The 26,997-nt window shown below is 42.5% G+C and overlaps 1 protein-coding gene across 7 annotated transcripts in view; it reads right to left on the reverse strand.

The window, feature by feature from the left end:
• The window catches only part of MED12L (mediator complex subunit 12L), a 362,611-nt gene that overhangs the window by 307,473 nt on the left and 28,141 nt on the right, over positions 1-26,997 (reverse strand). For 6 of the 7 annotated variants that reach the window (XR_008710707.1, XR_008710706.1, XM_055569353.1 and 3 more), the window contains 4 exons: positions 18,930-19,034; positions 14,440-14,631; positions 13,017-13,049; positions 9,732-9,891 (listed from right to left, as the gene is read on the reverse strand). Coding sequence is in view for 5 of the 7 variants with exons in the window: in XM_055569353.1 (XP_055425328.1) it covers positions 9,732-9,891; positions 13,017-13,049; positions 14,440-14,631; positions 18,930-19,034 (490 nt within the window). In the remaining 2 variants the exon portion in view is untranslated. The remainder of the gene's footprint in view (positions 1-9,731; positions 9,892-13,016; positions 13,050-14,439; positions 14,632-18,929; positions 19,035-26,997) is intronic. The other variant, XM_055569355.1, reaches the window with a different exon arrangement.

Here is a 26,997-nt window from a genome sequence, read left to right on the forward strand (position 1 = left end):
TAAAGGGAAACATTAGAGATAAATTGGAAATAGAAATAAAAACTCCCATGTGCATGCACACACACACACACACACAGATATGTATGTATCCATCGATGGACATGAGTTTGGGTGAACTCCGGGAGTTGGTGATGGACAGGGAGGCCTGACGTGCTGCAATTCACGGGGTTGCAAAGAGTCGGACACGACCTAGTGACAGAACTGAACTGAACTGATCCATCCACTGACACGGCTTAGATGCCATTGCACACCTCACAGCAATGATCTCTTCAGCATTCAGATCTGGCTTTCTAAACACCATTCCCCACTAGAAAGAAGTAGGGTTCCATACAGAAATGGCTGATTGCAGACCTGAGGCAGAAAAAAGTACAAGATGAGCCCAAAAAGGAGGTGATCAAAGTCAAATGGTGTCATGTCAAAGGATACAAAAGAGCCCGAAGCATCTTCTACTGGTCACCTCTGGACTAAACACTAAAATGAACAAGTATAATTGGTTGCAAAATGCTGAATGAATAAATATCAGTAACTCCATAAAAATGACCAAATATAATTTTTTTTTAAATCAGAAAAAAAATTAGAAAAACTCATTTATTGAAAAGCTAAACATGCAATTGCAACAATTCTTACTCTGAGAAGTGATAATCATAGGAAAAGAATTTAGGATTTACTCTGCCTTTTCAAAAAAGAATTATGATTTATCACAGGTGATGAGGGATAGCCCACTCTTACAGAAGAATGGCAATATCTAGCCATTCCCAATGAAATGATGGTTTTGAACTTGATTCATCAATGGATGCTAAACTTTCAGGTGAAAAATTATTGAGGAATGGGAAGGTTTCAGGTGCTAAAGCTGTACCCATAGGTCCTGTTCCTTCTACTGGAGAGTGGCTTTCAACAGACAGCCAGAGTTACATCACCGATTAAAATCTATCTTTCATGCTTAGGTAAAGTATGAATTTAAATTATGCTTATACAGGCACATCTGTCCAGGCTTTAGGGTTATTTTCATAGTAAACAAGGTGCATACCTCCTTAATGACAAATAAAAGAAAAGCCACACGTGAAAATGTGGAGGCAATCTTGAAAGTCAAAGCTTGTCCCTGGAATCAGAAAAAGTATACACCATCTTCAAGGACCCGAACTGAAAGCAAGCTGGTTGGCTTAGATAAGAAACCAGACTGTCAATTATGTGTTTAGCAGGGCTTATTTTTGCAGTCCAAATGGCTCAGTGAATATGTCACAAATTAATTACCCACTGAGCAAGAAGGGGAGCTGTTTCTTCTCTGTTTTGGGGAGATGATAAGGATAGTGGTTCCAAGAGTACAGTCAACCAAGAGAAGCTTCTCATCCAACCCAAAGGCCCAACCCAACAAAACCTCAGGGGTAGAGAGGAAATGACTGGGATAAACAGAGCAGTTCCATGGGCAGTTTAACCACGAAAAATTTTAATCTTCTTCTAATCTGTTTCCCCCAAAAAAGGGCCTCATGTCCATGATACATCTTGTCACTTTTCACCATATTGAACACCCAACATTTCTTAGCCAGAATTAGAGCTGCCCATCTTGCAAGCAATTTCATCTATCTGTCACTTCTTGAGCTCCCTGGGCTAAACATTCTGCTCTGCCTGCTCCCAGTGGCATTCATGGGAACAACAGAGTTCTGGCTCCTCTGATGCGGACCACAGCCACTGAGTCCTGCAGCCTGGGGTCTCCCTACCTATCTCCTTAGCAACACTTAGCCCCCCTGGGGCCCAGACCTACAACATCCACACAACTCCTCCTGCACCCAGCAACCATCAGGCCACAGTGGGGAGGAAAGAGCAAACATTTTCTAGTAGGTCCACTCAGTCTGTGCCAGCATGTTACTTAACTTCTGAGGCTCGGCTCCCTCATACGCAGAACGAAATAATAAAATCTACATTGCAAGCGTGTTACGATGATTACAAATCATGTCTGTAATGTTCCCAGGACAATATATAAAATAATTAATAGAGACTGGCTAGTAATAACTGTGGTCCTAGTGCAGACTAGTTACAGTCTATATTCACCGGCCACTCACTATGTGGTGGACACTGTTCTAAACGCAAGTACTGACTCAGTTCATCCAGAAGATGCTATCAGTTACGCCCATTTACAGACAAGAAGCCAAGAGAGAGGGTTTTAACAGTAACAGTAATGAAAAGTCCTTCCACGGTTCCCCATCACCCCACTCCAGCAAACACACCAGCCTTTCATCACAGCCCCATGGGTAACCGACACGCCAGGTGAACATAAACCCTGGCAGTTCCACGTCAAACCTCTTCCTCTGCTTATCTCATTCTTCGGCCAGAAACGCCCTTCTCTGCACAACAGCCTCCAACCCTACCTCCCCGCCACCCCCCACCCCCGAAAATCCCGCTTCTTCCAAAACTGCACTCAAATGTCACTTCCCCTGTGACCTCCCTGGGCTTCCCAAGTCCTCTGGGACTCCCTCTGCATTTTATTCGCGTCACTGTTTCCTTTCCTTCCTCCACTGTCTGGACTGTTTGGCTATGTGCCCCCTCCCTCTGCTGTGAACACCGAGGGTGCAGGAACCACACTCTCCCCTCCGTCCCCACTGGCCAGGCACAGTGCCCAGCAGAAGCCTCAGAGCAGAGTTAGGACACGTGTGTTGAGGGGCTGCGTGCACACGACACATCGGGGTACTCATCTGTGAGCTGGGGGTAAAGCACCTCTCTCACAGGGCTCCGGAATAATAAATGAGAGCTGGGACAGAGGAAACATAGAGCCAGAGCAATGTTCGCTAAGAAACGGGAGGACTGCATCACAGCCGCTCTAGCTACCCACGGAGGACCGACTGTTCTCACACGACAGGAAATACCGTCCTGGGGCCTGACAGCAAGACAGGGAGCAATCCCAAGGCTGGAAAGTTCATTTTCCCAGTACACGTCAGGAACACCAAAGTCCCACTTAACACAGGATTGAGAGCGGTTCCATAATCTCTCCAGAGATGCTGTTACAGAAACAGACTTAGAGAGCGAACTTTTGGGTACCAGGGGGAAGGATGGGAGAAGGAATAATTAGGGAGTTTGGGAAGGACATGCACACGCTGGTGTATTTAAAATGGATAACCAATAAGGACCTACTGCATGTATAGCACAGCAAACTCTGCTCAGTGTTCTGTGACAGCCTGGATGGGAGGGGCAGTTTAGGGGAGAATGGATACATGTATATGTACGGCTGCATCCCTCTGCTGTTCACCTAAAACTACCACAACACTGTTAATTGGCTATACCCTAATACAAAATAAAAAGTTCAAAATAGGGGGAAAAAAGAGATTCTGTTAACAGTTAATAGCAATAATGATAGTAAATACTAGATTTATATGATGAATTCATAACTCATTAACTCAGCAACAATAAGACTGCTCCTTATAGCAGGGGAAATTCCTACACATAAACAGAGAAGGTTCTGTGTTATTTACTGTAATGTCACATTTCCCAATCTGTTCAAAGATTTTAATTACATAACTGTAAAGTTTCACTTTTTTATTTTTATGTATTAGCTATCCCATTTTAAATGCTTTTCTCTGGTGAACTCAAAATATTTAAAATATTTAAAAACAAAACTCCATTCAATTCTAAAACATATTTAAAATCAAATATGTGTCATGCCTGGTGTTTTCCCTCAAGTCTGTTAAAACTAATATCTATTGGACAGCATTTTCTAAACATCATGTCCACCTGTAATCTTTTTTTCAGGTCTTGTAAAGAAGCAGAACTAGTGTCTTCTCCCAAGCTTACCTAAATCACTTCTATTTTAAAATCTCGGTCCCATGTGGTGCTAGTGTAAAGAACCCGCCTGTTAATGCAGGTGACGTAAGAGATTCAAGCTCAAGCCCCGGACTGGGAAGATCCCCTGGAGGAGGGTATAGCAACCCACTCCAGTATTCTTGCCTGGAAAATCCCATGGACAGAAATGCCTGGTGGGCTATATACATGGATCCTGGTGGGATCCATGGGGTCCCAAAGAGTTGGACGTGAAGCGACTTAGCACGCATGTACACTCTGATGTTAGGATTTGTCCTAAATGCAGTTTTAACCACGAAGCATTTTAATCTTCTTCTAACCTGTTTCCCCAAAAAAAGGGCCTCATGTCCATGATACAACCTTTGACCCTCTTGAAATTACACATGAAACCTCACCCAGAAACCCAAGGCCCCTCTCACTCCCTGTCACTTTCGGGTGCAAACTACACTGGATACCCCTTTGCCCTCTGCAGTCTCCCCGGGGTAGAAACTCACTTCATCTACATCTGAGATCTGTAACTCTGCATAATGACAGATCTGCATAATGAAGATTTCTGCATTGCTACATTTAAAGAATTTACACAACAGGTCTGCTCCCTTGTTGCTGTTAGCCCACTTAACTTTAGGAAAAACTCTCTTCAATAAAATCAAACAGCAGTGCTTTATAGCTCTGTTCCAGCGCTGAACGTAGGAACTGAAAATAAAACATATGTTTCTATTACAAAGGAATAAAGGCCATTTCTACTGAAAACACTTTACAAATCCGACGAACGATCATCAAGACAACAGAAGCCATAAAACCAATGCCAGAAAAGGGTGACACTTGACAGTCAATCTTGCCCCAAATGTGCTGAACGGTTCTTTTCACCATCACAGCCAGAACACAGACACTATTACTGCAAGTTAATCTTCTGAAGTGTATGCAATTTAATCCAACTCAACACATATATATATGTGTGTATACTTGCTTGGCTGTACAGCTTGCTTGGAGTGTGAAAGTTGCTACATTATGGCTATGTCTACACAGCCAAATGCTTCCAAATACACTGTCATTTGCTTACAGAAGCTGAAGACAAAGTGGAAAGTGAGAGGTACCAGGTGCAACAGAGGGGTGGCAAATCAAGATCAGATATTTGAATCTGTGTGCTCTTTTCATACAGTGTAGTATAAATAGTACACTACTTAAAACACAGGTAAGAATAAAGAAAGAGCAATTGGATATTTACCCAAATCACTTCTTGATTACAAAGGATAAGATAGCAAGTTTTCAGGGGAGAAATCTGGGAGACACCATCTCAAGGTTATCACCACTGGCCCCAGGACAATGTGCTGGGAGGAACTGAGACACTCACAGCATTGCCTCTGAGGTGTTCCCACCAAATGTGCATATCATGAATCTGATCACGAGTAACTGGACAAATACAAATCAGGGGACTTCCGACAAAATAATTGGCCTATCCCCTTCAAACATGTTAAGGTCACAAAAAAGAAAGGCTGAAGACCATGACCATTAAAGGCTATGTGGACTGGATCAGGGTGGAGGGGACCCACAGCTGAAGCGACTAAGGACTTTACTTTCAGTCACCCAGCCACATAGCAGCAGAGCCAGGACTACAGCCAAAAGCTCTTTCTGAGATGCTGGACCTAAGAGGTTTGGGGTGAACTCCTAAAATTCATGCATTTTTAGAATACTTTTAGCCTTAAATGCTTATTTTTAAGATCAAAACTTTTATACTCTACCATGAGAAAAGGACAGTGGGCAACTTTCACAGATTTAACATTCACACTTTTTAATACACATAAATAATTAAAAAAAAAAAAATGCAATGCTTTGTAAATAAACTGAATTGAAAAACAGAATCATGTGTGTTATGTGGTTTATGAAAAATGAGAAAACACAGCTAGTGGGTGAAAGGTGAACCAAGGCAACTATCTGTTGTGGTTGTGCAAACAAAAGAAATTTTGGCAGGGGTGGGGGGGGGAGGTGTGCTTTAGAAAATAATCCCCACCCCAAACCAACTGGTTACTTTGGTAAGGATATTAATAGTTAAAGTAACAAATCTGGGGCTTCTTTAGTGGTTCAGTGGCTAAGACTCCAAACTCCAAAGCAAAGTGAAAGTGAAGTTGCTCAGTCGTGTCCGACTCTCTGCGACCCTGTGGACTGTAGCCCATCAGGCTCCTCTGTCCATGGGATTCTCTAGGCAAGAGTTCTGGAGTGGGTTGCCATTTCCTTCTCCAGGGGATCTTCCTGACCCAGGGATCAAACCCAGGTCTCCCACATTTCAGGCAGATGCTTTAACCTCTGGGCCAGCAGAGAAGCCCTAAGCAACAAAGCAAGGGGCCAGGGTTCAATCTCTGGTCAGGGAACTAATATCCCACATGCCACAGCTAAGAGTTCATGTGCCACAACTAAAGCACCCAATGAAGACCTGGTGCAGCCAAATAAATAAATAAATTTTCAAAAAGGTAACGAATCCAACAAGAAGTCCTTGATGTTCTGAGCTAGACACTGGACCCAGACATTCCTCCATTTGGCAAAAGAAACCATACATCCAGGTGATACATTTATATCTGGGGCCCCTAAAAACATTCTTCATAAAAGATGAGAGTCTATCAGATTTTAATTTATCCTAAAATTGTTTTACATTTCATCTGACTCATTCCTCCAAAACCTTTTTGTTTTTTTGGTTTGTGGTTATTTTTTTTTGGTTTTGGTATTTTTGCCTTTCTGTGATTTTGACAGTTAAAATCAGGAAAACATGAACAAGAACAAGTTATCAAAAAATATGAAGAGCATCTAAGGAATGGCACAGGAGTCTCTCCGTTATAGCCAGTGATGCTGAAAATTTCAAGAATTACAAATTGGGGCAAACAAGAAAAAAAAAAAAAGCATGTATGCACTACCTACCCGCCCCTCCCCCGCCACACACACACACACACACACACACACACACACACACAGCCCTAAGATACCAAGCACGGAACATATCTGACAAAATCTCTCAGGAAGGAACAGTACAGGTCAGAGTCAGAAGTAGGAGGTGATCAATTAATTAGAATATAACAAGAGCTATGAAGAAAAATGAAGCAGGACAAACAGACAAAGTGACAGGAAGATGACATTCTGACTGCGGTGGTCTGAGAAGGCTTCTCAGAAGTGCTCTCTGAGCTAAGCCGGGAGTAGGAGGATGGAGCAGGCCCGGGGAACAACGGAGGTGGGAGGGAGAGCGGCACCCACAGGTCAATGCCTGAGGCCACGGCTTGCACACAGGCTGCTGCTGCTGCTGCTGACCGAGGCTGAGAGAGACAGGCGGCCATGAGAGGACGCTGAGCACAGGTGTGGGCCATGATTTGTGTCCTAGCAGGGCCACTCTGGCTACAAGTAGAAAGTTGTCATTAGAGGAGCAAGAACAAAAACAGGATCAGCTACAGGCCTGCAAGAAACAGGGCAGGCATGGGGGCGGGTGGGGGGGGAGGGGGGTGTTTTGGGCCAGGGTAGAAGCAGTGGAAAGAGGAATACATAGTTGGACTCTGGCTGTACTTTAAAAGTAAACAGGATTGCGGAGGGAGTGAAGGCCAAGTTCTGAAAGAAAAGCCCAGAAGGACTATGTTTTTTACCCTATCCACCCAGTGACTATGTACAACATTACTGAGGAGAAGTCGGAAGAAGGAGTAAGTTTAGGCATGGTTGGAAATTAAGACTTTCACTTGATACACATCAGGTTTTAAATGCTAGTCATCAAAAAAGAAGTGACTATTAAGCAACTAGATATCCAAGCTGTGGGAAGAAGTATTAGCAAATACAACAGATACATGCAGAGACACATATGAGAGAGAAAGGGTAGAGAAGTAGAAAGAACTGCACATACGTGTGTGTGTGTCTGAATGAAGAAAAGCTCAAGAAAACATGGAAAATGAGAAAAGAAACAAACACTACACTGTATCTACTTCAGCACCATTTGAAAATGCTGCAATGGAAGGTACTATTCGAGTAATTAAAGAAAGGGGAGGCATTTCTTCAGTTTCCCCCAGTAAAATAATAAGCCAATGGAAAAAAAAAAAAAATAGGGCTTCTCTCGTAGCTCAGTCAGTGCAGGAACCCGCCTACAGTGCAGGAGATCCAGGTTCAATTCCTGAGTCCGGAAGATACCCTGGAGAAGGAATGGGCAATGCACTCCAGTATTCTTGCCTGGAAAATCCCATGGACAAAGGAGCCTGGCAGGCTACGACTTTGCAACTAACCCACCAGTGAAAAAAATTAGATACAGAATGAATAAAAGAATACCGTGAAAACAACACTCAGAGACAACCATTGGTAACTTGGTGAATTATTTCCTCCCATTGTTTTCTTGACATTTACCTACTGACACACAGACAACACAGTTCGGTTTTGCTTTCTAGATATAGTTCATTTTTGCTGGTTATTTTGACACACATGAGATAATGCTAAACTCCATGAAATTAGGCCATTTTTTTTGCTTTGTTTTGAATCTAGATTTCCGTGCTTTTAGAGTATCTTTACTCTTCAGTTCACCAGGGCTCCCTCAACCTCTCCAAACACATCACACCCTAATTCACTCGTCTGGGCTGCTGCCTGACATCGGAAGACATCTGTCCTTTCCATTCCTGCTCCTCCTCAGAGCTTTGCAATTGGGGTGGGAGTGGGGTGTCTGTCTTATAAAACCATAAGCACATTTCCATTTCACTAAGAATTCTTTGTAAACCTAATCTCTCAGTGGAGTCTTTATGTATCATCCTCTGTGCGCATTTCTAATGTAGCATCAGATCTTTTATAAAGCATGTTTTAGCACTGCCTGAAGGAGTCACTGTCTAGTCACCCAAAGAGTGGAAACTGACTGAAAACCGCTTCTCTTCAGTTCATTCAACAAATGCCCACCAGAGCGTGTGTGTGCGCGCATGTGCACGCGGATGTGATGGGATGACAGACACAAAATCTTAAAAGACAGTTTCAGACAGAAAAACACGCTGTGAATAAAACCACCACACATGAGAACGTAACTGCAGGAAGGTGAGAAAGAGAGAGGATGCTATTTATCTGGGTGTCCCAGGAAAAACCTCCTCAGGAAATGACACTCGAGCAGAAGCCTCAGTGGAGCAAACGAGGCTGCAGACACCCTGGAGAAGAACAACTCAAGTATGTGCCAAGCTGCTCCAGTCATATCGGACTCTCTGCAACCCCATAGCCCACCAGACTCTCCTTTCCCTGAGGTTCTCCAGGCAAGAATACTGGAGTGGGTTGCCATGCCCTCCTCCAGGGTATCTTCCTGACCCAGGGATCAAACCCATGTCTCCATCGGCTCCTGCACTGCAGGCAGATTCTTTACCACTGAGCCACCAGGGAAGCCCCACAATCCAAGTACAGGGAAGAAGAAAGACAGAGGCCCTGAGAAAGGAAGGAGCCTGCATGTTGGAGGGATAGATGGAAGGCTGTGTGGCTGAAACGTCACAGGAAGAGGGGGCCAGATCATGGATGGCCCTGCAGGAGAAAATCTGGATCCTTATTCTCACCGTGATGAAAAACTACCATAAAGTTATAAACAGGAACATGAAATGGTATGATTTAGGCTGAGCAAACAGCGTGGTGGCTGTGGAGAGACTAGAATGTAAGGAGCAAAAATAAAGGCAGGGAGACCAGTTAGAAGACTGTGACCATTCTCCAGCCAAGAGATGGGGTGGTGGAAGCACAAGTCAGTCAAAGTGGTGGTGAAGTGTTCAGGACACATTTTGCAGCTAAGAGCAACAGGACGTGCTGAGAGAATTGGGAATCTGTGCCTGAGGAAACAGAACCAGCCCCTATCCACACCGCTAGTGACTTAGCTTCCCTAACGGACCTTCTCAGTACTCAGCTCGCTGGGCTGGGTACAGGAGGTGCAGGCAACAATGACTTACAGGATAATTTAAAATGCATCACACTGTCTCACTTACCCAAATTGGGATCAGTGGCCGGACGTTTCTTAATTTTCGCTTCAGAAATAGCAGAGTAATAGGCACACGTCATCTTGATCAGCCATGTTGCTCGAACCATTGGCACTGAATACTTCGCTAAATATGCAAAAACATCTTCTTTTTTACTAAGGATGGGAACCTAGAAAGAAATAACATATTTATAATCATCCCATATTATATTCATCGCTAGGCCAGCCTAAAAAGAAAGGGGAAGTGAAAGAGACTCTTAAGTCCATGCTGACTCTGACAAAGTTATTCTTGATGGATTTTCAAATGGCAGATGTGGTTTTTAAAAAATAATAAAACATTTTAAGCAAATTTTAATAAAAAAGAATTGACACTGTATGTTTAGCACACTGGTGGGACAGTTTTATCAGTTGTGCTTTCTTATTTATAAAAACAAATTATTTTCAAGCTCAAGATGCCGAAAGCTACTCCTTGCATTAACAATAGAGGGAAATGATTTCATGACAGTCCTCCAAAGAGTTTAATCTCAAAATTAGAAAGGACAGATCATGAGAAAACCTATCCCCACTCTATATCTTATTGAAGGGCATTTTTGTATAAAGCTTTCCAACTGTAACATTTCAAAAGAATGAAAATTTCCAGAAAGCTTCTAAAAGAGCCTTTAGCCCAAAATTTTAAATAGAGGCTAAAATGATGGCTCAGTGAATCTGCCTAATAAACACGGCACTAGAAATAGCTGGGTAATTAATTCACTGGTTGAGAGTGGGCACTTGAGGCAGTTAATTATTTCTTCCAGACCACAAAGGTACTATTTAGCAAATTAGTATCCCAATGTACTGCTGAATGGCTTGCAAGAGTTAATCCGGTCTTGTAGAATTCCTCATAAATACCCTAGGAAGAGCCCATTCATCTATACATATCTATCCAATTTATGAACACAGGGTAACACAGTGGACAAAGGGCACGTTGGCTACAACGCAGCAGTTTGGGAAAATTGAGATGGAGAAGCAGGCGTTGTCCCACTCCCAGCCCCCAACAGCAATGAGTACCTCTGTGTTTCATTCCTGGCCCTAGTCTATGTGATTAAACCCATCACTCCCAGGCTCTTCATGTATGAATGAGATAAACTGACCCTGTCTACTTCACAGTAGAGTGAGGAGGATAAAGCAAAAAAATTACATTTATCAAAATTATGACAACTTTCATTGTTGCCAGTTCCAAAGATTTCTCCATGCCCCCCAAAATATTCTCAAGCCACGGACTCTACCCACCTAAGAAAATTCTGGAAACCACAATTATGAACATCACTAGCCCTGGTTTCTATGCCCCAAAGTCTTGCTTGATTTTTGTCTTGAAAAATCAAAGCTTCAAACCAGCTAATTTATTCATATAGCAAGGCATTTTTCTTAGTTAGCCAGTGGATTAGACAGTGGATTTTTTGCATTATACATATGTTACAAACTTGACAACTCACAATCTTGGTACAGTGTAATCCTAGAATTAAAGAGTGGTTTTTGTACATAGCCCTTCAAAACAAGGTATCTTTTGCACCTGGTTCTTCCCAAAGAAACTTCAAGCTGCTCCCATGATGAAAGAAAGCTGTCTGGCTGGACCCTGAGATGCAGTGTGTCCATAAAGTGTATTTTATGGTCAATGTAACAGACTTCTGACCATGTACTATTCCTGCCGTGGTTGCTGACTTTAGAACGTAACTCCCATGACAGAGGCAACTACATCGCACACCACATAACTAAAAAGGAGGTGAAAAGGACACAGCCTAAAGCCGTAAAACGTCCTCTCTGTGGATCACAGTGAGACATTTTAACAAGAAAATGTCCTGAACATTTAGCTTACAAGACACATCTTTCAGGGAGCACAAGGCTTGGGTTTACTATCACTTAGGCAGGGGAAAGGAAAAGCACAAGACCAGACTGCTATATTCTTCACTAGGACAGACAGTACAGTATCAGGGAGTTAAATTTTAGCTGTCAAGGTCAGGTTCCCCGCTAGGTAAGATGTACCAAAAGACTATATATCATATATAAAATCAAGGCTTAAAAAATAAGGCAAACGCAAAAAGTAAAGTTAGCACCTCCATAGAAGTATTAGTAATAGTATCTTTATAGAAGCCTAAAGGATTTCTTTTGAGCAGCAACTGACAAGGTGGGGGGGGGGGGGGGCAGTACATTTTGATCATGCGAAACGTTTAGATGAAATAGCAGGCAAAGCTGAGTCTTCCATGAACAGCAGCACGAGGCAAACCTGTAGCTCACTGCCCTTGCTGGCAGTACCCTAACAAAAACGGCTGGCTCAAATCAAGGGTTTTGGAATTCAGAAGAACATATGTGAAGAAAGTTATTTAATTAAGGAAGAAAACACATTTTGATGGTTTTGTCAAATTTACAGTTTGGGCCAACTCAGGAAGGAAAATATGTTTACACTGACTGAAGTATGACTTCCTGCAGAGATGGATTCCATTTTCAGCCAAGAAACCATCTGACTTCAACTTGTAGCTGAACCCAGGCAGTCACCGGGCAGCTGTTTGGTTTCTGAATCAAGCTGGAATTGCATCTAAGTACCAAAAGAAAAGTAAGACACCTAGCACGTGGCGGTCTTCCACTGGCCAAAGGGCCACCCTTGTATCACCTTTCTCTTCGCAAGCTCCTTACCATCGGTATCCCCTGTTTGCTGGGTAGTGATAGAGGCAAAGGGAAATTCCTGAGACCACAGCAATCAAAGACACCGGAAGTGAAACACATCATTCCTAGTGAGCTGTGCCAAAGGCTAGAAGGATATATCCCCAGAAGCAAGAAGTCTCCTTTTCCAAATCTAGCTATGACCATGGTTGAATTAAGAGACCTTTTGTAGGTCATTGATGACCTTTCTGAGGCTAAACACATGGGGTGCTGTGGAGCTTTACAGCAGCAGAAAACCAGGTCTGGAAACTTGATCCCGTCCCACACAGGAAACTATTTTGAACTCTAGATCAGAGCTGGAAGATGACTCAGGATCTTAACAGGAAAATGAAGGTCTTCTGTACTAAGCCACCTCACAGATAAATATCAGACATTAACAAGATGTATTTAAACTTCCTAATATGAAGGAACATGTGCAGAATGCCATTTTCTACCCAATTCTACAGAACTGTCACCATCTCAGGAGGATGAAATGCTGAGGAAGGGATGGGACGGAATGGCTCTTGAAATGCCCAAGAAATGAATAAGTCAAAGTATATTCAATGGTTTCACAAAGAAAATATATTTTAACTTTGCAAAGAGAATTAATGTCAGGGCTTACCTGAGGGACACCTGACTTGGCCAGAGGCAGCTCCTAATAAAGAGAGAAGAACAGTGGCTAATACACTGCACCACAATTCATCGCACTCCATAAAGATGAGAGGCCATTACACCCCTTAAAGCAAGGGCATCAATTCCTCACCAGTATTTGCCTGCAGGAAATATCCCCAAAAAATACATTCTAAAAGCTTACAAAAAAGGCAAACCTAAAAAGAAAGACATCAGGCTGGCTACATAGGAGTGGAAGGTACTAACCCACATGGAGGGTATGAACTATTGGTAGAAATACATCAAGTATTGAAGGATGGCCTTTGACTTCTGTGGCCTTCAGATACAATTCACATGCCCCTGTGGGCCCACGTGGTAAATGTTGAACAGTGGAAAAGAAATGCTATGTGGTTCAGCCTGTGTTGAGACAGAGGCACTCCCTGAGTAGCAAGAGGGGGTTATGCTGATGATTGCGCTTTGCAAGGACTGCAGTTGCCTTTAAGCACTAGCATCTACGAAAGGCAACATGATGCTCTGACATTAGGGCAAAATGAAGCCAATGGGAGCTACAGGCACTATTTTCAAAGAGTTGCTTTAGAAAACAAACAAGTAAATACACAAAGGAGCTCTCCTCTCACCTGAGCCTGCACCAAGCCATTCGTGAAAATTTAAGAATGGAAAATGGGCTCTCCTGAAACTAAAGGGTTTCAGGGGAGATGAGAAAGACCTGGGAATTATTTGAATGGTATGTAAGAAGTCAGAGATCAAGACTAACAGGGAGGTTTCTGGCTCTCATCTAAATTTCAAAGGACGTTTTATATTATTGGGACTATAAGATTGTTGAATGTGTGCAGTATTTCCCATTTGAGGAAAATGATCAAAGGCAAAGATCCTAAAAGAAGCCTCCCTTCCCTCCCTCCACTTCCCCCTCCTCCAAAAAGCTGGGAACTATGAATAAAACTGCCCCATTTTGTTCTGAAACTTTTTCAAAGATGTTCTTCATGCACACACAGAATCACTATCTTTTATCTCACTTGTTCAGAAAGAGACTTAGGTTAAAACTTTGGATGGACGCTTTTCAAGACAAGGAAATAACATTAAAGTGAGGATTTCTATTCAATGCATTTTGGACACCATGGCCTAAGAAAACTGAGAATGTAACAAGAATAAATGAAGTCTCGCTGCCCGTTCTTGATTTTAAAACCCTGTCTACTGCATCAACAGCTTCCTGTGTGGCATGTTCAGGTCTCCAGATATCCCTGGCACCACATGCCGCCAAAATGAAGGGCCAACAGCCTATGAGCAGCACACACCTGCCACTGAAACTCTGAGTTGTGGAGAGAACGGGGGAAAAGAAATATACACTTCAACGTTATCCCAAATAGTTTCATTTCTTTAAGGCCACAAGGAAAACAATGCAAGAAATACTTAAATACCTTTTTTGCCAAAATAGCAAGTGGTTTATTTCCTGCTAAGTCAGAGAACCAGCTATGAATCGCACTCTGGGATCGAGCAGTAACCAGCCAATAATTATCTTTAGCATTAACTTGTGGTTTCTTCTTTCCGGTGTCCTGGAAAGTGTTAAGCTTTAGTTTCTCAGCTAATATGCTGCTAAAATAAGCTCCAATCTGTGGAAGGGAAAAAAAGAAAAGGTTTAAAGACAAAAAGCAAGAATGTTAGTAATGTACATATTAGTATTTTATTTGTATTAAGTGAAAATCTTCAAAGAGCCCATCAGAAAATAAAAGAGGAATTTGAGACCTTGAAGCCAAGAGATGTAATTTCCTTACACTAACATAACACAGAAGTTCCCAGAGCACCTTTGTTTCACTACTCACAAGCAGTTCAGGGAAAAAAAGCACCTTTGAAAATCTCTGTAAGATAAAATTAATTACATACTGAATAAATTTCAAGAGAAGGGGTTCTGCTTTAATCTTCAGCTCTATGTCTTTTTCATAATACACACCCGTTTGGAGAGAGGTGTTGCATACAACAGCAGAACCTAGTAATCACACAGTAATCATTCTTTTCCTTGTTTTATCTTAATAGCATGTATTTTTGGAAAGGAAACTCTGTATTTACACTCAGTGCCTTTAAAAAAAAAATTAGTCTAGAGAAATCTAATTTATTTAAATGGCAAATTACAAAAGGTTCAATTAAATTAAATATTCAACGTTTTTGATAGAGCTGCCAATTTCATGAGTACAGGCATTTCAAGAGAAAGCTAATGTTACTTGCTCTGAATGGAACAAAGTAGCAAAGGGAGCTTCTGTGAATGACTAGCATTTTCAAATTAACCATGCTTAAAGGACAAAGGAAAGAGACAGGGACAAGAGCGGAGGGGACTAATATCGAAAAACTCAAATGAATCCACAGAAAACCTGTTGGAATTTCCAAGAATCCTATCACAGCATCACATTGTGTCCTCTGGAAATTCTTTAGTACCAGGATGTGGACAACAATTTCTAATAAATACCTTCAATAAGGTTAGCAGACAGCGGCAACCATGATTAAAACAAAATGCCTACCACGCTGCAGCAGGATAAGAATCACTGCCTTGGTTAATGCTCACAACTCAATGAACCATTCGTCTACAGGCTGGAGCACAGTTGGAAACAATTAGCCAAGTCTATCTACCAGGGTGAATAACTGGTACAACTTTTCTAATGTGAATTGGCATCTCCTGCTCCTTGAGATTGATATACAATGAAAAAGTTTGTTTTGCTAAGTTGATGTAACAGGGCAATAAAAATTACAGTAATTAGAAAAAAAAAAAAGAAGTCTGAACTTTAATTTTCTTAAACAAATTCATAGTATGGTTTTATTTTTTAAGCAAAGTGTGCAGAATATCCAGAGAATAAATTAAATACAAAGATTCAGCAAAAAACAGTTGTTTGAAAATAAGCAAGTTTCTCAAGCAGTATTTGGTCTTTGCACCAATGACACAAAACACCTACCTATGTAGATTGTTTTATATTTAAAAGATTCCTTATTTGCAATTATGTATGAGCAGTTTAATCAAAATAAAGGCATAAAACAATTTTAAACTAGTCTGAGAACTACCAAGAATATCCACAGTGATCTGAAGAGACTATTCAATTAAACCAAGCCAATCATTAAAGAGCTTTGCAAAAATTATGTTTTAAAAAAGTCTGGGCAATCTCTTGCAATTATACTCTTTTCTATGTATTTAATAATAGCAATGGAACATAGGGACTGTATATATGTTTTACTTCCTAACAAACTTTATGAACAATAACTGTAAGCAAAGTCAAACTTCCCAAAAAACAAGCTCAGAGAAAATTCATGACAGAACTCAAAAATAAATAAATAAAAACATCACCATACATTTAATTTTATTCTAACAGCAATATATTCACATTTTTCCAAAATCAAAGAAAAAAAGTTAAGAGCCTCATTCCCAGCTCCCAGTGCCTGCCTCCAAGTAACCACCTTGATTAGTTTGTCTTTCCAGTGTTTCATCATGTGTGAGTACACACAAACACACACAAATGTATTTTTGTCTTATCTATACCTCATTATGTACACTGAGTAAATCTGAGAACCTTCCTTCCATATCTGCATATGGAGACCATCCTCATTCATTTTCACAGACAAATAATAATGTACTGTGTGGATACCCAGTATCCACAAGTCCTAATCAAGTCCCTGTTGTATCTAATCAAGTCCCTGTTGATGGACATTTAGAGTGTTCAAATTTTTGCTATTACAAATCACATTGAAGTGAACAGCCTTTCCTACTGAATATTTCAGTTGCCAGTTTAGCAAATTACATATCCTTGTGTATAAATGTATGCATATAAAGAGATCTGAAATAATACACAAATTTTTAACAATGTTTATCTCTGGTTAAAACAAAACAAGAATAGAAATTCATCTGTATGCTTGATTTCTCTTTATCTGAATGCATGCTTTTTCAATTTAATAAGTAAAAGTATTTCAATATTTGAAAACAGAAATAACTCCGAGAGGACGAAAAACCAAACCTTAAAAGAATACAAACAAAAACAGATAAATCTATCTATATAACTAATTGTTAATATAATTACACAGAAAAAAGACTTAATTCAAGAAACATTTTTAACACAACACTGACTACATTTTCTTAATGAAAATGAACTTTAACTTAAAGTTAGTCTAAAGACAAAAAGTATGGTAAAGGAATTGTAGGCTTTACAAAATTAATATTGCTGTTGGAATGACACTGGTGTAATTTATTCTGGAACTTTTTATGTATAACTGGACTCAGTGAGGACTTCCCTGGTGGCTAGATGGTAAAGTGTCTGCCTACAATGTGGGAAACCCAGGTTCAATCCCTGGGTCGGGAAGATGCTCTGGAGAAGGAAATGGCACCCCACTCCAGTATTCTTGCCTGGAAAATCCCATGGATGAAGGAGTGTAGTAGGCTACAGTCCATGGGGTCCGCAAAGAGTTGGGACACGACTGAGCGACTTCACTTTTTTTATGTATATTGTAAGATAGAGTAAATGAATAAACAAATCGATATTGCTGGGATTCAGGGTTCTTGCTTTGAGAGAAAGGAGATGCAGTGATGGAAAGGGGACAAGTAAGGGAAAAACTCTGTGGTACATGAGTTAGAATGGACAGATGAAAAGGAGGGAGGAAGGGAGGGAAGGAAGAAGGAAAGAAATCTAAATATATCTATCATCTCTGTCCATTGAAAGGCCCTAGACGTTGCAACCAGAGAAGGCAATGGCAGCCCACTCCAGTGCTCTTGCCTGGAAAATCCCAAGGACGGAGGAGCCTGGTACACTGCAGTCCATGGGGTTGTGAAGAGTCGGACACGACTGAGCGACTTCACTTTCACTTTTCACTTTCATGCATTGGAGAAGGAAATGGCAACCCACTCCAATGTTCTTGCCTGGAGAATCCCAGGGACAGGGGAGCCTGGTGGGCTGCCGTCTATGGGGTCACACAGAGTCGGACACGAATGAAGCGACTTAGCAGTAGCAGTAGCAGCAGCAGCAGACGTTGCAACACTAGTAGCCTTGAGCAACCCAGGCACCAAGATCTGGGCTGGGGCAGGAAAAGAACAAGATGGCCCTGGACAATGTTATTATGTCAAAAGTGAGGAAATGATGACACGAGAGAGAGATGTCAAAAAGGCCCAAAAACTAGGTTAAAGTTGCCCCCACTGGCCAAATGTGAGACAATGTGAGCATCAAAAAGAAAACTGAAGATAATACAATTGATCTTAAAAAGAGTTCAGGGGTTCAAAGTGAACCCCTTAAAATGCAGTGTCGTTTACAAAAGAATGCCAACTATTAAACATACAAGGAATAACAACTACAAAACCAGCATTTTTGCTTTTGCAACCATCAGCAAAATAAATCATTCAGCAGAAATCATCAATTGATGCTAAAAATCAGAGCATAAAATTTTATTGCCGAATAGTATATTCATATGGTCTCAAAGCAGCATCCTGTGGAGATTCCTATGAGGAAGAGATGACAACTTTTGCAATGGAAAGAGATGGCAGACACCACCTTAAGTGATCAAACTGTATAACCAATAATCAGCAAACTAACACTGCACATCTCCTGATACGCAGTGTAGTCTTCTTACCAAAAATATATAACCTGAATTTTGTCATGAGGAAATAATCAAACAAATCTAGACTATAGTACTAGACAATAGGAGAAACAACTGGACTCAGTGAGGGAACCTGGAGAGCAGTACTGCAGTGGATTAAAATGGGGTTCAGAGACACGCCAGCAGAAAGCAAAGCGTGACCCCTGATGGGACCCCAGGGCAGGGCACCATAAAGGATACCTGGGGGAACTGTGAATGTGGATCACAGCTTAAATAACACAGATGTATCAACATGAGTTACCAAGGGTCTCACGTACATATTTCAGAAGTTTTAGGAAACAATGAGCATTACCTTTGATGGGTTAATCACAATATTTCTAGCTGAGCCATGTTCATCTCCAGTAAAGGCTGGCTGATTGTTGAAGCCTTGCTTTACATTCACTGCGGTAAGTTCATCCTGTTGGAGAAAAGGTACTGATTAGCCCCAACGATGTAAAAGTTCCAACTGAAGCCTTTTTTGGGCTCCAAAATCAACGCAGATGGTGACTGCAGCCATGAAATTAAAAGACGCTTACTCCTTTTCAGGAAAGTTATGACCAACCTAGATAGCATATTCAAAAGCAGAGACGTTACTTTGCCAACAAAGGTCCGTCTAGTCAAGGCTATGGTTTTTCCTGTGGTCATGTATGGATGTGAGAGTTGGACTGTGAAGAAGGCTGAGTGCCGAAGAATTGATGCTTTTGAACTGTGGTGTTGGAGAAGACTCTTGAGAGTCCCTTGGACTGCAAGGAGATCCAACCAGTCCATTCTAGAGGAGATCAGCCCTGGGTGTTCTTTGGAAGGAATGATGCTGAAGCTGAAAGTCCAGTACTTTGGCCACCTCATGAGAAGAGTTGACTCACTTGAAAAAGACTCTGATGCTGGGAGGGATTGGGGACAGGAGGAGAAGGGGACGACAGAGGATGAGATGGCTGGATGGCATCACCGATTCGATGGACATGAGTTTGAGTGAACTCCAGGAGATGGTGATGGACAGGGAGGCCTGGCGTGCTGCGATTCATGGGGTCGAAAAGAGTCGGACACGACTGAGCAACTGAACTGAACTGAACTGAAGCCAGTCTCCTGCAGCCTGAGGAACGACAAACTTCACGATACTCTGTAGAAGAGAGCTGCTGAATGCTCACCAAGGAAAGCAGAAGTAGGGGTCTAAAAATCAATACATAAATGTGCAGAGAGAGACAAAGCAAAGGTGGCCAAATGTTAACAACTGCTGCCTGCAGATAAAAATTTTTCACTAACAAATTGGAGAAAGAAAAACAAAGCAACCCCTCTCCCATAAACATAAAATCATAGACTGTAAACAAAACTGCTTCTAGAAAGCCCACAGTCTGACTCCCTATCCCTTGCCAGCCCCTATGCATACTTCTGTTCAATATTCCAGAAAACTGGCTCACTCAAGTACCCAACACCCCACAGTGAGTTCAAGACAGAAATGAAGGGTTCCTAGGCACAAGGCTTGTTGCTAACCACACACCACCACAGTCCTGCAACTGAAGCAAAGTTTAGAGCTTGCCAAGTTCTTTCATTTATTTTGGTTCACTTTATCTTTACCAATTCTGAGGCGGATGTGAGTCTTCAAGCCCATTTTACAGATGAAAAAAGTGAGGCTAAGCTAGTACAGTAACCAGACAAAGCCAGCACTGAAAAGCCATCTTTTCAATCCTAGACTAGGAAGAGAAATTTCCATGACACTGTGCACCAGAGTACACATGCCACATGAAAATGTGGTCTAAAAATACACAGCCACAATTCTTACCCTTCTTAAAAAGATCTCCTACGAGATAGACATAGGAAAACTTTCCTTACCAAGGTCACAACATATCAAAAATAGCCCAAGGCATTAAAAAAAAAAAAAAAAAAAAAAACATGACCTCTCCTGCCCATATCACTTACCGAACTAAATCAGAGTTCCCGATACAGACGTGAAAGAAAAGAGAAAAGATGGAGTAAATGAAGCTACCTTTTGCTCCTCTCACTTCAGGCCAAGAAATAGTCTCGGTGCCAGCTGGGTTAATGGTAGCCACAGCCCAAGAATGAGAATATGCACTTAATTCTTCCCAAATAATTGTTCCATGTGTAAAATTAAAACAAACAACAACAAAACTGATCAAATCACTGTTATGATTAGGCAGGAAGCCTTAGGTCAAAATCATTAGTGACAGACAGCTCCTGCAAGGTCACCTCGGGTGAGAACTGGGGTCTCCTGGAGTCCTGCCATGTCACCTGACTTAACTGCGTGAGCTCCGCCCAATACCTCGGCCAGCCCCAGTTTCAGTGGGCTTTCAGAAGACCCCACCAGAGGAAACTGAGCTCTCAGGTAATCAAGTCTCCTTCCAGCACAAAGGTCGCTGGAATCGGGATCTGCACAAAAAATGAACTGCACGTTCATATCAGAAGACATCTTAAACTGCTCCTGAATTTCCAAATTAATTATTTGGAAATCTAGGGCAAAACTACATATGCAAATTTTAAGTCAGAAAGGCATCAGTCAACTGAAATAAAGCAAGCATGCTAACGGGATTTCTACAGTCTCAGAGTCTAAGGAAGAAGGGGGACATATCGGGTCATGAGGAGAACAGGACAAGGAAATTGAATTCTTATCTTTGCTTTACCATCAGAGTAACACAAGAAACACTAATTGAGTAATAGCATATGTTTTCACGAAAGATACATCCTGGCTTAATTAAAAGGAAATGTGTGAGGCTTTCAGGACCAACTAGCTCCATTTAGCACCACTTCGCTTTCTATTCTAAACTAACTCCGACTCAATGGACATGAATCTGAGCAAACTCAGGGAGATGATGAAGGACAGGGAAGCCAGGCGTGCTGCAGCCCATGGAACTGCAAAGAGACTGAACAATAACAAAGCCCTGCTCAGCTAGCTGCTTGTTGTGACTGACTGCTAACCACTGGCCTGGACAGCCATGTCTGTCTGTCTGTCTCTCACACACATAATCCCCAGAAGGAAGAACATGGAACCATGGTAACACGTCTGTCAGCCACAGATTTTCCTCAAACTCAGATCCATACAGGTACTGCTGGGAAGCATGAGTGCTGAGAATTTTCCAATCCTGCATTCAGAATGTCACAAAAATGCATCCAGAATCCGGCCACTCCTCACCACCACCGAGGCCTCCCCCAGGGTCAGGGGCACCATCATCTCAGGCTTGAACGCTGCTGTGGCTCCTAACTGACCTCCTGGCTTCTACTTTTGTTCCCTGAAGGCCACATTCAACACAGCAGCCACGGGGAGCTTTGCAAAACTTGAGATGGTGACCCTCCTCAAAATCTTCGATAACTCCGCACCTCAGAATGGGAGAAGGGGCCCCATGAGGTGCTACAAGCCCCTGACACCTCTCAGACTTCATCCCTGATCACCCTCTCCTTGCACACTCCTCTCCAGCCACACATCTACCCACCCTCCCACCGCCGGCCAGCTCCTCAAGCCTTCCATTGGACCTTGTCCTGCCTCCGGGCCTTGCGCTGTTCTCTTCTTCCTGGGTCTTCTCCCTCCCTCTTCTCCCTGTCTCCTTCCCCTGGTTTGCACATGGCCAACTCCCTGACCACCTTAAGTCATGTTCTCAATGAGAAATGTGATGACTCTATTTGAAATTGGAACTGCTCACCCCATTCCCTTCACCCTAGCACTCCTCATCCTCCAACAGTCCACAGCACTTACCACCTAAAATCCCTGTCCTGTCTGTCACCCCCGCCAGCAGGTAAGATCTGTGAGGACAGGGGTCTTTATGTTGTTCATAAATAATCATGCCAAAGAATCAAAGAATCATGCCAAGCACACAGAGCAGTGGCTGGCACAGAGCACACAAAGGCACTCAATACAGATTTGCTGAAAGAATAAATAAGTGTATGATAACCTGTTTTGAACAATTAATATAAGCATACTGTGACTCACTACCCCATGAACTTGGGGGTCCCTAATTCTGTTTGGATTTATGACTAGAATCACTTCACCTCCCAGAGCAGTGGCTTCTCCCCATCAAGCCCAAGGCACTATCCTAAAGGCAAGTAGTTTTAAATGCCCCTTTCCCCCAAGTCTGAAATGAAATTCATAGACAATAACTTTTTTTTTAATCAATGTAATGCCCTCACTCTAAAAAAATTTTTTTAAGGAAAGTAGGTTATAACAACATAGGTGCTTGAAAAGAAAACCGAGGCGTGCGCCACTGGACGACCACCACCTAGGAAGTGTGGCCTATGGGCACCTGTGCTGGCCCCACCTGGGCCCTCCCTCAACCAACTCCACAGATTCTCCGGGCAGTTCATTTGGAGAAGCGGGCCTTAGGAGACGTGAAGTGTTAGTAAGTGTTTGTTCCTATACCCAGAATCACCCTAATGCAGCCACCACAAAATGCAGGCTGATACAGGTGGACCGCATTGCCATCTCAAATTATCAGGAACAGCATGGCGTAAACTTTCTGAAATGGAGAAAACACCTGATAAAAGTTTCAAACTAACAAAATAAACTCTTCTCCCGATATATTAAAAATGCAATAGTTATATTCCTCCAAGATTCAGTATATACTGAGTGTATAGATCCTCTCGAGGAGGAAATGGCAACCCACTCCAGTATTCTTGCCTGGAGAATCCCTTAGAGCAGCCTGGCGGGCTACAGTCCACGGGGTTGCAAAGAGTCGGACACGACTGAAGCGACTATGCACACATGCACGCAAGGGGAATGTGTATTATAATCAAGCAAAAAAAGGTCATATGTAGATTCCCACCTAGGAAAGCGACTTTGAAGGTTTGCTGGTAATCTGAGAGTCCAGTGCGGTTAAAGGACAATTCTTCGTTGAGCCCAACTGTCCACACTGAAGACGCCCGTCCCCACCCACTAAACGGCAATGCCCCCCGCAGCACAGCAGCTGCCAACACCGGCCTCGAGTGCCACAATGCCCCGGCTGAGAACCAGAGTGCACTCAGAGGCACTGCTTTTAGCTTTTAAAGCCCTGCCTCTGAGAAGAGGAATCCAGAGTTCAGAAACACGGAGTTTCACACAGGCCCCGCTCCTGCTACACCACCACAAGACTGACAACGGGACGTCCAACTCCAGCCACTGCAGCCCCCCGTGGCCCCCAGCTGTGTTACAGGTGAAGGCCGTGCGGACCCCAGGGTAAGGATGACTGAATTGGAAACGCACACAAGAGGAAGGGAGAGCCCAGGCTCTGCCTTCGTACTGTCTGAATTTGAACCTCCAACTCCAGTTAAGAGTGGCTCAATCCAGTGCTCTGTGAAAACCTAAAGGGGTGTCTGGGGTGGGAGGTGGAAAGAGATTCCAGAGTGAGAGGACGCATGTATACCTACAGCTGCTTCATGCTGACATATGGCAGAAACGAACACAAAACTGTAAAGCAATTATCCTCCAATTAAAAATAAATTTTAATTTTAAAAAATATATATAAACCTGAAAAACAAAAGTGACTCAAAGCAAGCTTCGGAACTGTTTCTGGGCCTCCGTTTTCTTCAATTGTGAAACAGGGATAGTATGGTTTCCACTACTATTACCTCCATATCCCAGCTGAGGAAATAAAAAAGATCATATCGTGGTTAGAACGTGAAAGAATCCATGTTCCCAACCACTGTGAATGGCCAGCAATTAGTATTACTGCTGTTTTTGTGTCCCATTTCAGCTTCAGGGAAGTGATAACCTGACACTCCAGTCAAGCACTAAGGAATGCAAAAGGTTTTGCTTCAGAAATTAAGAGGACCCTGGCCTTGAGCAGTGAATGGTTCTCAAACTTTTGCAAGCATCAGAACCCTGATGGGTTTATTAAAGAACAGCCACTGCCTGGGCCCCTCCCTGAGACTCTCCAATTCAGGAGGTGGGGGAGGCGAGGGGTGGGGGGTTGTGGAGGGAGGCGGTGCCCAAGAATCTGAATTTCTCATAGCGTCCTAGATCAGTCATGCGGATCCAGGGACCACACTTTGAGAACCACTGATGTAAATACTTGGAGTTCACAGCTTTCTAGAAAACCAGGGCCCCTGTGTCTGGCAACAGGGCTGCACTCAACCACCGGGAAGAACCTGGGTGCTCCCTCTTAGTTCAGGAACAGGAGATCCCTGGTCCGAATTCTCTGCCACACACCCATCCTACTGCAAAAGCACACCCACAAAGCTATGCTGCATCAGCTGTATCAGGAAGCACACAGAGGTAAAAGAGAAGCCTGGTGGACACTTCTGTTTAAGTTTACCCACACAAAACTTTATGTCAGCTTCCTAGAGAAACTAAGGGAAATGGGTAAAAACCACAACGTCACAACCAGAACATGCTCCATGATGCTTTTCCTCCTAAAGTTTCTGAAGAGTGAGAGTTGATGGCAGGAATCCAAGCAACCAGTTCAGAGTAAGATTCGAATTCCAGAGTGTTTACTATTGATGTTTGTACAGCGTTTCTCAAACTCCAGTAACGCAGCAATATACCCCCTTTAAAGGAAAAACATTCTCTCTGACCCCAGGATGCATGAAGAACCCAATTTGGGAAAACGAGGTAGGACCTGGATACTTAATGGCCTTAGGGCAGCACTGAGAGATTCAGAACAAGATGTAACGTGTTATATGAACTCAAACTACAAACTTTTATAACACTTTGCTCTGAAGATGTTTGCCAAATCTAATCAAGTAAAAATAGAAGGGAGAGTGTCCAGATTTTAAAACAGCATGCCTCTAAAATCCCCAAGCCAGGGGACACAAATAGCTTCCTCTTGCACTAGCCTTGACCCTCTTCAAAGATTTCTCTAAATAAAAGAGGATAACTGCCAAAGTTCTTACCATGGTCCTTACAGAGACTGAAACTTGTTTTACTGCACCTAGTCAACAATTCTCAAAAAAAAAAAAAAAAAAAAAGGCAGAACCACCAGCTACTGCTTTTCCTATCTGCAAAGCTGAGACAACTAAAGCCCCCAGCACTTGAAGACACACCCAACCACTAATCAGGGTCTTAGTGGCAAACCATTTTCAGTAAAAGAACTCTTGCTGATTGTTGTTCAGTCGCTAAGTTGTGCATGACTCTCTTTGCAACCCCATGGACTGCAGCACACCAGACTCCTCTGTCCTCCACTATCTCCCAAAGTTTGCTCAAATCCACATCCATTGAATCAGTGATGCTACCTAACCATCTCGTCCTCTGTCGCCTCCATCCCCTTTTGCCTTCAATCTTTCCCAGCATCAGGGTCTTTTCCAATGAGCCAGCTCTACTGGAGGTTAAATTTTCCCACTATACAATGTGGAGGATAAAAAATAAAGTGCCAACCATAAACTCTGAGTTTTAAATGATTTTATCATGAACTGTGGTACTGCAGAAGATTCTTGAGTGTCCCTTGGATAGCAAGGAGATCTAATCAGTCAATCCTAAAGGAAACCAACCCTGAACATTCATTGGAAGGACTGATGTTGAAGCTAAAACTCCAATATTTTGGCCACCTGATATGAAGAACCGATTCATTGGAAAAGACCCTGATGCTGGGAAAGATTGAGGGCAGAAGGAGAAGGGGACAACAGAGGATGAGATGGTTGGATGGCATCACCGACTCAACGGACATGAGTTTAAGCAAATTCCGGGAGATAGTGAAGGACAAGAAAGCCTGCCGTGCTGGAGTCCATGGGGTCGCAAAGGGTCAGACATGACTGAGCAACTGAACAGCAGCAGCAGCAGAGGCAAAACACTGCACACACATGCGTGAGCCCTACCATCCACCCTGCCAGGAGACAACACTAGCTGAGAACACGCACTCACAGTCCAGCCTGGTGGCCCAGAGCAGGGGTGCATCAGGCCAGGCTGCAGAGGGCTTCAACAGAAACCATCTTTAAAACAGGAATGGTCCAAAGTTAACCTCAACATGGAGAAAGGAAGACTCATCCACCTCATCACTGACTTCAGCTAAAATGATAAGCCTTCGATAGGCTGAAATTCAAGTTCTACTTGCTTGGAAATTTGTATTTCATTTTTATCATAAAGTGGATATTTATTTTTGCATTAAAAATGAGTAAGATGGGATGGGAGGTGGGAGGGAGGTTCAAGAGGGAGGGGATATACAGTATACCTGTGGCTGATTTCATGTTGATACATGGCAGAAACCAACACAATACTGAAGAGCAATTATCCTACAATTAAAAATAAATTTTCTAAAATGAGAGGCAGAGGTTTTCAAGAATGTCACATTTTTCTATGTGTACACAGAAAAGAATGTGTAATCAACATCTAACACCATAAAAATAAATTTTATCTAAATTTAAAAATAAATATAATGATAAGGCTTAAAAAAATTTTAGGGAGACAAGTACCCAGACACAAACAGAAACAAAAGCCTAGAAACAGGCCCATGTTCACACAGAAGGCCAGCATT

This window comes from Bubalus kerabau, chromosome 2 (assembly GCF_029407905.1).
Source record: "Bubalus kerabau isolate K-KA32 ecotype Philippines breed swamp buffalo chromosome 2, PCC_UOA_SB_1v2, whole genome shotgun sequence".
In the NCBI taxonomy this organism is placed as follows: Eukaryota; Metazoa; Chordata; class Mammalia; order Artiodactyla; family Bovidae; genus Bubalus; species Bubalus kerabau.